The sequence below is a fragment of the Juglans microcarpa x Juglans regia genome, chromosome 7D (genome assembly GCF_004785595.1).
Source record: "Juglans microcarpa x Juglans regia isolate MS1-56 chromosome 7D, Jm3101_v1.0, whole genome shotgun sequence".
NCBI lineage: Eukaryota > Viridiplantae > Streptophyta > Magnoliopsida > Fagales > Juglandaceae > Juglans > Juglans microcarpa x Juglans regia.
In genome coordinates this window covers 19243233-19257042 of record NC_054606.1, presented here as the reverse complement: position 1 = coordinate 19257042, position 13810 = coordinate 19243233, and the positions used below count along the sequence as shown (strand labels likewise).

The 13810-nt window shown below is 36.8% G+C and overlaps 1 protein-coding gene across 1 annotated transcript; it reads right to left on the bottom strand.

Moving 5' to 3' along the window:
- Positions 1-2111: 2111 nt before the first annotated feature.
- Positions 2112-13562, bottom strand: LOC121238838 (bifunctional nitrilase/nitrile hydratase NIT4A). The gene is made up of 6 exons (XM_041135889.1): positions 13471-13562; positions 13208-13436; positions 12460-12639; positions 4879-5172; positions 3857-4138; positions 2112-2580 (listed from the first exon to the last, which is right to left on the bottom strand). The coding sequence occupies exons 2-6, from the start codon at positions 13347-13349 to the stop codon at positions 2429-2431; spliced, it is 1050 nt and encodes a 349-aa protein (XP_040991823.1). The 5' UTR covers positions 13350-13436; positions 13471-13562; the 3' UTR covers positions 2112-2428.
- Positions 13563-13810: the final 248 nt, after the last annotated feature.

Here is a 13810-nt window from a genome sequence, read left to right as displayed (position 1 = left end):
TGTAAGTTATTTATTGAATCCAATGTTTATGTTATCTTGTATGCCTAACTTTCCGATGATATCTTCTCTGCCTAACTTCCCACAAAAAAAAAAAAAAAAAAAAAAAAAAAAAAGGAAAAAAAAAGAAAAGAAAAAGAACGGTATCTTCTTTTTCCTTCTTAATTTTGTATATTCATGCATGTGAGCTTATTCTCATAAATTCGTTCAGGTATTTCTTCTATTTAAAAAAACAAACATTTTTTAAGGGAAAAAATATATATATATAATTCGCACTCTCGAACTACTATTCGCATTACACTTTTCATCTCAAATTATTAGAACTGAAATATTGCATCCTCGAACTACCAAAAACTAACACACTATTTACTATTAAAATGAATGAAAAAAAGGTGAAGGCCTGATCAGAGATGCAAGGATGCTGCTTAACAAGTTTGAAGTCTGAAGAGCAGTTAAAATTCATCGAACTCAGAACTGACATGCACATTCAATTGCGGAATGGGCGTCTGCAAACTTGATGTTTGGAGATGTACCCAGTATCAAGATCCCAAAATGTCTTTTGAACTTCCACAGTGGGAAGGATCCTCCTAGTGCACCTTTGTAAATTTCATTTTCAATTTCCGCTTTATTTACTTCCAGTCTGTGTGCTTTGTACTATGGACCTCTTCTGATTAATGCAAGTTACTCTCAATTTTGAAGAAGAAAAAAATAAAATAAAATAAAATTTTGATGGTCGCATCTTAATGGTGAGTACAAAAGGTTAGTTTGCTAGATTTAATAGTTTGGAGTACAAAGTAGGGGATGTTTGATAATTTGATGACAGAAAATACAATTTTATTCGTGTGTTTAAATTAATATTGCATTCATTGTTTGAATAGAGAGAAGAAGGTCGAGATGATTGAATGACATGCTGGAGTTTGGATGCAAGTGATGAGGTGAGATCATTTGGCTCTATCTACACGCACTCAAACTCAGCATTCAGCCAAAACAAATTAAGGTGGGCAACATGTTAGCCTAGAGCTTGGCTATGCCCAGACAAAATGCGTGCAAGGAAAGATCTCTCTGTGCATGAATGTCCCCTTTTTCTTTTACATTACCCCCTGGCGTTACTGTCCCTCTTCGACTTGTCAATGTCTTGCACTAATTAAAGGGTAGGGGTCTTCACCCCTTGGAAGTTCTCTTTATTCAGTGGTGGGAAATGGGTATACACCTTTGCCTAGATTCAACTTATCTTGGGTTATTTCCATCATTCAACTCGAAACTTGACACCATCTACCTCGACGTTATCGTATTAACTCTTTTGACTCCACTCAGGTTGCGAATAATTATGAGAGTAACCAACACCAAACCTTCCACTCATTATCACTACACAATGTTTTCTCTAAGTACCTTCATAATATAGAAAACCATAAAGGAGTTGTGGGATAGATTGACATCTTTATCATCTGCCTGGTTTTGTTCCCTCACAAAGCACAGCAACCTCAACCAAACCAAACAATAATTTTTTGAAAAATTCTCTCATCAGTCACTATTCACTACTCTATCCCCACATTCTATTAAAAAAAAAAAAAAAAAAAAAATAGTGGCTGCATAACATTCCTCTAATTTTTCACTATGGCATGGACAGTCTCTGTCAGACACAAAGGATTAACCTTCACCAAAGCAAACATCAAATCAGATCTGGAGCAGAATCTGTTCCAGGAAAATTTACCAAAGATGGTGAAATTGTGTACTGGGGGTTAAGGCAGAGTGCTGCCGAGTTCTGACAAGTTGTCATTTATATGAGAACTGTATGAAGGGACGTTGGAATAGAATCACATATGAATGAGTCCAAATTTAGACAGACATCCATGCATGCATATGCTGCAAAATTGCATTCTTCCATTCGAAGTAAATTATAAATAAGGAAAATACTTTAGTCACAAAGTGATTATATAAAAATAAATATACAAACTAACGTGGTTTGATATAATACATAAGATTGTAAAATTATTTTTATTATAAAGTAGATCTAAAGGATTTCATAAAGTCACATCAGTTTGTGAGTTTATTTTGTGCAATCTTTTTATGTATGTAGAAATTTTCTTATAATAATAATAAAAAGGAACCCAAGCAAAAGAAAAAGGAAATCAAACTAAATAGGTTCAGGGTTTAAGTTTTGAAAAGTGGTACATGTTGTTAACGTTACAGGAAGTAAAACCATATATTATTTGTTGGTAATTATTGAATAACAACGATATTGATTTGTACCAACAGAATAACTTATGCTATGCAAGAAAGACATGTCTGTGCAGGAAGATACAACAGCATTGAACATATACATCGGCAAACGGTAATAAAGAGGGTGTCATTACCAGTGCCCTTCCTATTATTTATGACAAGGCCCATATTTTGCAGAAGTACCATTAATGCCGGCTGGTGAACATTATAATTACTTGTGACCGCCTTCAGTTTCCTCTGATGCTGATGTGAAAGTAACCGGTTTTGTTGGATGGTCCCTCACAATCAAGCTTAGCACTTCTGGCCTTGAATAGTGTCCAACCACATCAAAATCAAATTTTGCCCGTGCTATTTCTCCAAGATCTGCATCGTTTTTTTATTTTTTCCAATCCATTAAAATCAGAGCTAAGTCGCTAACCTTAACCTTTTGCACAACTATATGTACCAACAAAAAAGAAAAAAAAAACAGAACTGCACTTTTCTGGGTGTGGCATGCTCTGTCCAGACCAAGTTAATATAACTTGCAACTATACAAGGACAAAAAAAGAAAGAAAAAGGAGACGCAAGGCTCTAAAAGAGACAACAGAAAAGGGGGGCACAAAGTCAGAGAGAAATTAATTGTAAAGACAGATTGAATTTTCAACAGCTAATATTTTTACCAAAAAAGATTACGTAAATCAGATTGGAAAAGTTTAAACCATAAGAATTTCCATTAAGATTAAGATTAAGGCCCCGTTTGGATTCGAAATTCACCTCAACTCATCAACTCATCTCATCTCATCATTATAACTTTCCCAAATTCTCACACAAATATAATAAACAATTCAACTTTTTCAAATCACAAAACAATAATAATATTAAAAATAATATTCTAATAATATTTTTATTCAACTCATTTAAAATCATTTCAACTCATCTTTGAATTCAAATGGGGCCTAAGATGAACGATGGTGTGCTCCGCCAAGGATAATAATGTCAACATTGGTCACTGCACCGTACAACTCTAAGGTTGATATTTCAGAGGTTTACTGTTTTCTAAATGAAAAACCAAGAAGAATTGGAATGGCTGCAAAAAAGCACGCAACTTGCTCACACTGATGAACCATCGTCTTTTAAAACCAGGTTGCTTGGAAAATAATTGTTTTCAATCATTCCATAGCATTATATTTTCACCTAAAATAATATTTAAACTACAAAACTTGCACACATGCATGCACTTATGGGCACACGAACTTGAATAGGATTCACCTCCAATGTTTTCTGAGAATATGCTTCTAATTAATTTTACCCTCTGCAAAAGGTGAGAGTACTGACAAAAGGAGAAAAAAGAAAGAAAGAACAAAGTATAGCATCCAGTCCAGATGGCTTTTTTAGGTCTTATCGTTGCATCCTAACACTTAGGGATAGAATCTGTCCTAGATGGTTTCTTTCCGTCTCTTTCACTTGGCATCCTTTCTATCACTCCTAAACTAAGATGGATACAAAGAGAGAGATTCTTAGGCAACAGTATTTTTTACTCTTGAAACAGTTCGGCAATTTTTAAATCAGGAACCCAAAATGTTATTTGAGTGATGGTGTGAACTCTTATGAACAACACAAGAAGGAAAGTTTGAGGAAAGCATATACAACAGTGACATACCTAGATCTGCTGAGATGAGTGCCTCCCCATCATAATTGGGTCCTGCCAGAACAGCCCCTGATGGCGATATAATGACACTGCCTCCAGCACAGACAACAGAATCTGGTATGAGCTCCTCCTCTGTTCCTGAAAATACATACTCTGGAGGAGGGGGGTAATCTTTCCTTCGACAGAATTGGTTGGCAGATAAAACATAACATCCACCCTCAAGGGCAACATGGGTCATTGATGGTTGCCATATGGGCCTGGCATCAGCCGTAGGTGCACAGTATATTTCAATGCCTAGAAAACAAAGTGTTATGTATTAAACCTAAACATAAAAGATGTCTAAAACTAAATATCACGCAACAAGACAGGGATGATATAATTTCCACAGAGAAAAAACATCATACAGTACGAATACCTACTTTCAGATTCAATATTTTCCACAAAAATTGCTTCAGATGGCATTCAATCATTAAGAAGAAATTACAAGGTGCTGGAGCACATGATTTAACAACATATATCTGGTAATACACTTAAATAGGATAGACCTGGCCTGAGAGCTATTAAAATTTGATCAAAGAAAAGCCAAGATTGGAGAGGGCAAACGAAGGTTGCACCATTGCCCGCATGGACCTGGGCAGAACAATGTTGGTCTCCAAAGTTGAACAACCCAAGCATGCAGCAAATTTGAGCCCCAGCAATGTGACGTTCTAAAAACATTTATGTCCAGAGTACTTGAACACCTGGGATCTGGTTAAATCCAACAAATCCACACACCCAACCAAATGCATATGTGAACGCACATGCGTGCGTCCAAACACAGCATAGCCAGTAATTGCATCAACAAGGTGGCTAATACTTTCTTGAAATTCTGCGGTTGCTCCAGGCCTCATATCAATTAATCTCTCTAAAATAGCATCATTGTAAATAAACAATCAAACCAGCTATCGGTTACCAACCTATAAGATAAAAAAATGATGAAAAAGAAGCTTGAAAAATGTGACAAAATATTCATATTATTGTTCTTTGCTACAAACCTTTAGCATACATGGCTGTCCTTAGAAGTGGCATTCTGTTTTCCCAACAAATGGCAGCTCCTATTTTTCCGATTTGAGTACTAAAAACTGGAATTGTCGATCCATCTCCAAATCCCCAGATGATACGCTCCAATGCTGTTGGCATAACCTTCCTGTGCTTTCCCAGGTAACCACCTTGAGAATCAAAGAATAGAACAGTACAGTAGAGTGTATATCCATCTCTCTCTATCACACCCATTACCAAATGCACCTTATACTTTCCAGCCATTGCTGCCAAAAGGTCAACTTCAGGACCTGCATTGTATCAAACAAATCAGTGAAAATTGTGAATAACTATACAAATAAAACTTAAGCCTCTAAAGAGTATCAACAATGAAATCAGCAACAACTTATGCTTATTATATTTATTTTCATTTAATAGATATGCTGCTACTTAATAGTGTCCATTTGAACTACTCACTACTCACACATTACATACAAGACCTGAATTCTTTGGAACTCGTTGACTGTGATGTAGCATATCTGCTAATCATACCATCCTTCGATATACTAATCCTTCGATATACTAATCATATCTGGAGCTGGGTTGGAACTCGTTGACTGTGATGTAGCATCTTGGCAAAGGGCCTGATTAGTAGACCCAGATGATCTACCATGTAGATCCCAACAATAGCCCACCGAATGGTTAGTGCGACCACAATGGGTGCACTTACGAGGCTCTCAACCTTGAGTGCGATTACTTTTGGCATCACGTCCCCCAAGTGCACCTCTACTACCTCGGCCTCCACGCCTAACAGGAGCAACATAAGAGGCAACCAAAGTAGATCTCTCATTAATTGGATCAGAAGACAACCGAGATCCGTGCCCAGATAATATGGCATGTTGAAGTCGGGAGAACACATCAGGAAATGAAGGAAGTTGTGGACTTGACAAAATTTGAGAACACACAGACTCGTATTCAGGTTTTAAACCAAGAAGAAACCGAACAACATTAAACTCTTCACATTGTTGTAGCATAAATGAAACATCAGAAGTGATAGGTTGATACATCTTGAGTTCTTCACATATGCTCATCACTTAAGAATAATACTCTTCCAGGCCCAAAGTACTTTGTTCCAACCCAAAGAACTGCTTACATAGCTCATAAATACGGGTTGTAATCCCAGCACCTGAATACATATGCTTGAGATGGCTCTACACCTCTTGGGCAGTGTCAGAATTGATCAAACTAGAGCAAATATTAGGCTCAATACTGGTCAACATCAAGGACAAGATTTGAGCATCCTCTTGCTCCCATTGAGCAAATGTAGAGTTATTTGAGTCATGTTTTGGATCAACCATGTGGCTAGAAAGTCCCTTGCCTTTCTTGTAACAGATTTTGACCATAGCATATAGTTCTTTCCATCCAATTTCACGGAAGTCATAGGTATATTGAAGTTTGATGCAAGTGACTGTGACTCAAATTTAGTTGCCATAGGAGCAGAAAAATATCACAATTCCACTTGCAGATAGAAAATTCACACAGAATATGAAATATGTATGAAAAACCAGGGAATATGATTAGGAAAACTAGAAACCCAACTCAAGTACCCGAAAAATCAACCTGAATAACCAAATTTTTGCGTTGTATCAAACTAAATCGGTCTGTGTCGGTTGAAATAGGCATGTACGGCTTGGAACCGGTCTGTATCTGCCTAGAATCAGGCCTGTATCGGTCTGTATCGGTATCGGCCTGTTGTTGTCCTTAAGAACATGGATTAGGTTATCCTAACTAAGAATAAGGGATTTGGGTATTACCTTATCTGCGTAACCAAACAGGTGTTATTCCGGATAGGAATAAACTCTTACTCTAGGTTTTGGTTATTTACACTTGAGGATTGTATAGCTTATAACTGCAACCAAACACTCCGGGGCTTTAACTTTTTCCCGTGACGAAGACCCTTTCCAGTGGCCGATCACAACGGAAAACTTCCCGATAATCATAGAAAATGACAGCGAGTTCACCCCTAGTGCCCAGTACTGAAGACGACACCGGAAACAACTTCAAATACCTACGGGCCGCCGACGACGAAGAGAGAAGCCACCGGGATGCGGGAAAGATGACGACGACGAACTCAGATCTGGCAGCTACAAACATTGGTGAGCTTAGATCTGGCCACAAAAGTCAGATACTACACCGGAAAACACTCCGACGAGTTCAGACAACAATGAACTCGATTTTGGCGTGAACCACCGTACACCACTTACCACCATCTGACAATAGGGATCTCTAATACCATGTAGAAACACATGTGACAAATACTTACTTTATTCATTGATGTACCATCATATATATACACTACATACAATTGACATTTATACCCTCACAGTTTACACTCATTACAACCATGTCCTCTAACAGAGCAAATCTTATTCAACACTTTGCATGGCCCAAACTTCCTTCACTTAAGCTTGTGAAAAGTTCCTGAAGGAAACCTTTCACCTCTCAAATGCATGGATACCATAACACACTTGAACACCTCGATGCTGGTTTGCTATTGTGGCATAGGCTATGGTTCAAATGATGTCTTCTCTATGGTTCTAATTACAGAATTGTAAGTAAACTTAGCTTGAGGGATAACAAAAGCCCATGTCTTCATGTGATTTCGAGCAAGGGACCTCAACAAGTTACCCAAGATATGACTGACTAATTCCTCAATTTACCCATCCTCCAAGAACCATCTTTTTTAGGTGTGTAAGCAAGACAAGGATAGCACAACGGCTTTTGCTCTCGCACACCAAACCTATGGCAATCAACTTCTCAACCTGCCTTAACATTTCAGCTCGCTGCATAGGTGGCATTCTTTAAGATGGCAGATTTGGCAAAGCTACTCTTGATACTAAATCAAAAGCATGCTGAATGCCTCCGATGGATGACAACCTTGTGGTACTTCATGATTCATCATTAACTAGCCCCCATGAGAGTATTGACATTTAGGTCCCTAAAACCAATATTCCTTAAAATTTAGATAGAAAGCCCAAAAAGACCCCACATAAGCTTCCCCATCCATTCCTTATAATAGGGAAGAGCTACAGTGCTTCCCCAAATTTAGGGAAGAGCAGCAGCTTATGTTAATATTTTTTTTTATGAATATTTAATTCTTCCTACCTCTATGTGCACTGGCCTCGCTTTTTCTCTACTGTTGTAACAACCCAACCCACACTCCGAAAAAAGAACTTCCACATTCCCGAAATACCCTCCCCCCCCCCCCCCCCCCGACTTCCCTTTCCCCAAGACTCTCTCTCTCTCTCTCTCTCTCTCTCATTCACTTTCTTCTTCCAGCCCCCCCCCCCCCCAATTTCTTTTTTTTCATTCTATCAATCCTTCTTTTTTCCCTCCTCTGAGACCCTAATGTTCCCCCCAAAAACTTCTCACACCGTTCCACTTAGAAACTGCCACATATGAAGCTCACTCTCTCTCTCTCTCTCTCTTTTCCACACACACACACACACTCACCATTGAAGCTCGAAAAAATCGTGCTCTACTCGAAGGGTTTGAATCTTCATCATCCCTGGTAAGATTTCTCCTCCAGATTTATTCACTTATTCCATGTTGTATTTTGCGGCAAATTTCATCTCAGTGGGCGCTAATATTGTTCATTCTCAATAAAAAACTAGCTTGAGACTAGAGTCTGTTCATTTTCTACAATTGTTTAAACAAGCTTGAAAAGGTAATTTTTGTAAAAAAGAATTATATCAAAAGTATGTATTGCTGGTTTTACAAGAGAAATCGGGTATTGTGATTTAACTTTTGTAATTTAAAGCCTTCCAAGAGCCTTTGGTGACGAGAAACTTACGTTCTGAGAAATTAATAAGTGGCTTGGCAGGTTATACTAAAATGTTAGTGTGATTGGTATTTCAATTTGTGGTTGTAATGAGGAGCACTACATGGGCTGGTTGGAAGTGGTTTGTAGAATTTTTAAATGTGTATCCGGTTGTCTGACATGTAGACAATGACATCATTATGATTTGTATATTAAATTCAAGAAGATTATTAGGAATTGGCTCTTAGAATTAATCACTGTTGAAGTAACTATTTATATGGCTGAGTTTAGACCTTATTACATTGAGAACAATAAATTTGGGGTTTGTAATGCGTTTTGTAATCTTGGCTATGTGCTGCCCAGCAATGCGTTTTGTAATCTAGAAATTTGGGGTTTTATAGTTAGTGAGAACAATTTTTTTAAGCATATCCAGGGGCTGTCCAGATTTGATTCTAGGTAAAAAAATTTAATGCAAATCTCATTCAAGGCTTGGATAAGGAATAAATTCCTCTTATTAAAGATTATGCTGATTTAAAGAGTTAAATGGGAACTCTTTTAGTGTAGGAGTGATGTATTTTATCGGTCTTGAATTAGGTTCTTACTGTTGTTAAAGGACCATCGTGCTTATTACTTTGACTAGCAGACAAGTAAGTGGCTCTTTAATGGGTTTCTGATAAAAATCAGTTGCTATTGCTTGAATTTGTGCACTTTGGACTTGTGATTCAAATTTGTATAAACTTTGGCTATGTGCACATTTCTATGCTATTTTGAAATTAAATGTGAGGAACTGAGCAAATTTTGTAAATGGAATATGTCGGAATAGATGGAGAAATGCCTATACATACATTTATGCTGTTTATGAATTTTAGGAACTCATGTGAGCATGCTATTTATTCTTGAGCTCGTGATATAAATGCCTCTGTGACATGTTTGATGCCCCTTGTGGCATGAATCATGATGTCTTAGTGGCATGAGATCTTTGTGGTATATTAGTGATTTCCCTCTTATCATGTGGCCTTGAATTATGTGTTTGGTTGAAATATATTGGTTGGGTAAAATTTGGTATTGTTCAGTGCCTTTTAATTTGGGATTTGTAAATATTTATTTATAATTAAATTGCCATTTCCCCCACCCCATTAAATTGCTACTTACTGAGCATTTCGCAGCTCACCACTGTATATCCATATTCATCTTTCAGAGTAGTAGAAGGTTATTTCTCTTGAGGTTATAGATTTGAGTTCATAGACTTCGGATTGGAGGCCTTGTGGCTAGATGGTCATCAGCTTGTATTTTCTCTTGTGGTACAGAGAGTTCTTACTGTAGTTGTATTTTTATTTTCAATAAATTTTGTTTGGACTATATGTCATGTAAATATTTAAATTTTAATTGCTCTGACTGAACCTTGGAAGTGAAACTTTTGATGTTTATTTTTATTCATTTGTTGGGAGATAGCTTAAAAACTGTTTTTTGAAATTTCGCAAATACGGACTCTAAATTATGAATGATTCTATCTGTTTGTAGTTTTGGGTTCAAGGCATTACACTTTAACACCTTTTCTTTCTTGCAGTTTGCCTTTTTCTAAAGACTAGAATAACAAACATAATTTGTGATCATCACAAAAAGATAGTGTTGAACCCTTAGAAATAAATAAATATTACAATAAAGTCCGGCTACATAAAGTTCACTATATGCAAAGATTTTTTTCCCTTTTCCTTTTTTGGGCAACATAAAAATTACAATTAAGATTAAAACAACACAATATGTGAAATTTAAAATTATAAGTTCCTATGATTGGCTATGTATTTTTCATAAATGCATGACTAAATAAAACCATTTGAAAAATATGACAATTAGCCAAAAAAAAAAAGAAGAAGAAGAAGATAAAGAAATAACATTCGACTGTTATATGGAAAATAACAGAAATTTGAATGCGGGCTGTATTTGACAAAACTAGAAAAGTGGCCTAATTCCCTAAAATTTTGGGAAAAGTTAGAAATTCAATGCCAATGCTCTAATAGCCGTAGAATCTTTGGAGCATAATCATCAAACTTAAACACTAAAGCTTCCTTCCCAACCTTGAAAACAAATGCACACATAACTCCCACATCTTGACTCATAGCTTCAAACTTGGCAGCAATCAAGAAAGTATTAATCTTATTATGTTTAGAGGAAGTTGGAACTAGTGTCTTCTTGCCTGAGAGGATGCAATGTATAGTTTTTTTTACCTGTTTAGAATGAGGAATGGTTGGTTCTAGAGTGATGGATCATGTCATTGTCATATCACCATGGTCTAACCAAAAGAATGTGAGATACATCTAAAGGCACAAGGGTGGCCTATATTAAAACCAGAATCATAGCCCTTCATCTTTCATAGAACAAATAAATCTTAACCAGCCAACTTCATTAGAAGTCACATGATATTGAAAAAAAAAAATAGAAGATTAAGAAGCTAATGGGCTGGATAACTTAAACTAGGGGCATTCTTTGCTTTGGGCTTAGATGCTCCTGCATCAGAGTGTGGGTGTGTGTATGTGTGCTGATTTTGTTTTGCACAAGCAAATAGAAAACCATGCACACAATTCAGTTTGTTCTCTGGTTGAGAAGACATTGGAATCTGGGTCTCATAAAAACTTGTACTTTGCTTTAGTAATATTATAGGCAGGATTTCTCAAATCTAATGCAATTTTGAAAATAAATTTAGATCTGTATCTTACTCAGAACTACTATGAATCCGCCAACCCAGAACCTGCATTCATTATTCAATTACAAGTGAAAAACACAAAAAGACCTAGTTTGATCCAAAATATTTGCCTAGCATTCACATGCAGGAACCAAAAGAAGCTGGCATACATCCACCAGAGGGGTTTGGTCAGTAGTAAAGGTCACTCTAATGAGGCTTGATGGATGATAAATGATACCTTTGAGTCTCCATGGGTGAAAACAATAAGGGTACAAGACTTACGTCCAATACCTCTATCACCGGATTCCTACTACTCTCATTTCTTAACATCAAATACAGATAGAGACAAAAATTTCCTTAAGAAAGAAAGATACAACTAAAAAGTTGGGACCAATGTACTCCGGACCAATTCTATCAATAATAGGATATTCACAGAAACAAAAAAAGAACAGAAGGAGATTCTCTTCGCTTCATCAAATTATAGTATTCATTAAAACCAATAATTACTTAAAATGTTATGTGATTACCAGAAGTCAAACTTCCTCTAGATCAATTTCAGTCCAAAACAAAATTCAAATGAATCAGGCAGCCTACGAAATTCCATCTTCCGGGTGTTAACAAATACGTAAGATACAACTAAAAGGTTGGACCAAAGTACTCCGGACCAATTCTATCAATAATAGGATATTCACAGAAACAAAAAAAGAACAGAAGGAGATTCTCTTCGCTTCATCAAATTATAGTATTCATTAGAACCAATAATTTCAGTCCAAAACAAAATTCAAATGAATCAGGCAGCCTACGAAATTCCATCTTCCAGGTGTTAAATAAGTAAGATACAACTAAAAAGTTGGACCAAAGTACTCCGGACCAATTCTATCAATAATAGGATATTCACAGAAACAAAAAAAGAACAGAAGGAGATTCTCTTCGCTTCATCAAATTATAGTATTCATTAGAACCAATAATGTCAGTCCAAAACAAAATTCAAATGAATCAGGCAGCCTACGAAATTCCATCTTCCGGGTGTTAACAAATAAGTAATCCATCCAATCAGGACACATGGACACACACACACACACACACACAGAGTCTCACCTGGTACATCGATGGCTGATGCATGATACCTGCGGAAGTCCTCTTTGCCCTTGGCAGTTCGATTCCCAATGGTAACACCGAAAGTGGATCCCCGCGGATAACCACCCACAAATGCTTCTGGAAACACAACCAGCTGGGACCCATGCCCAGCCGCTTCAGCCAGCAACCTCTCGGCCTTATCTGTAAGTTCGATCAGAAATTGAAGCCAGCACCACTAGCACTACAAACATCTTCATCTCAACTAGAAACATTACACTATCTCGCACGCAAGAGATAAATTATTCAATGTCTTTCAAACATACATGACAAACAATGAAGGATTGGCTAAACAAAATCACCCTCCACTTAATTCATTGCCCAGGATACAGAGAAAATGACTAAAGGAAATTGAAAATTATATTTATCAATTTTTGTGGCTACCACTGATCAAGTTCTGAAAAGTGGGTAACGATCATGTCAACCAAGCAACACAGTAATTTAAGACTACATTAAGTAAATGACTAAAGGAAATTGAAAATTATATTTATCAATTTTTGTGGCTACCACTGATCAAGTTCTGAAAAGTGGGTAACGATCATGTCAACCAAGCAACACAGTAATTTAAGACTACATTAAGTAACAGCTTTTTTTCTTTTTTCCCTTTTTCCAGAATCTCAATTTATCTACATAGAAATCCAACAAAATTCAAGAGCAAGGCAGTTTGAGGAAGCCAAGAGGTAACGAGTGAAGGAGAGGATAGAAGAGGGACCTAGAGTGGCGGGGGTGTCGTAGAAGACAGTGGAGGCCTGGACCACAGTGGCTCGGACCGTGGGTGCAGATGGTTCGGCGCCCATGTCGACCTCCTGGAAAAGCGGCCCGTCATGGACAGGCGGAGCGGTCGTTAGGGCCATGTCTTTTTGGTTGTTGGGCTTGCAAATTGGATGAACTGTGAGAAGTGCCAGATTTCTCACTCGACTCACTATTATGGCTGCTTTCGCCTTTTGCTCCACAGAAAATACTTTGAACTTGAGCCGTTTGGAAAATTGGAGGTTTGAAATTGTGGTTAGTGCGGGAGGTGTCCAGAAGTTACCTTGTGGACTTGAGCACCAATTTAAGAGACCTAGGCATTTTTTTTTTTTTTTAGAGGAGATCAAATAAAAATTAAAGATTAAATAAAATATTATTAAAATATGATTTTTATTTTGAAAATTTTAAAAAAATAAATTATTTTTTATATTTTATTTGAGAGTTTCAAAAAATTATAATGATTAGATGAGATGATTTGTTTTCCGTCATCGCTTGCAAAATGATATGTCTTGATGTGAAACAATAAATATACTTTATATTATAAATAATTTTACATTAAATTACG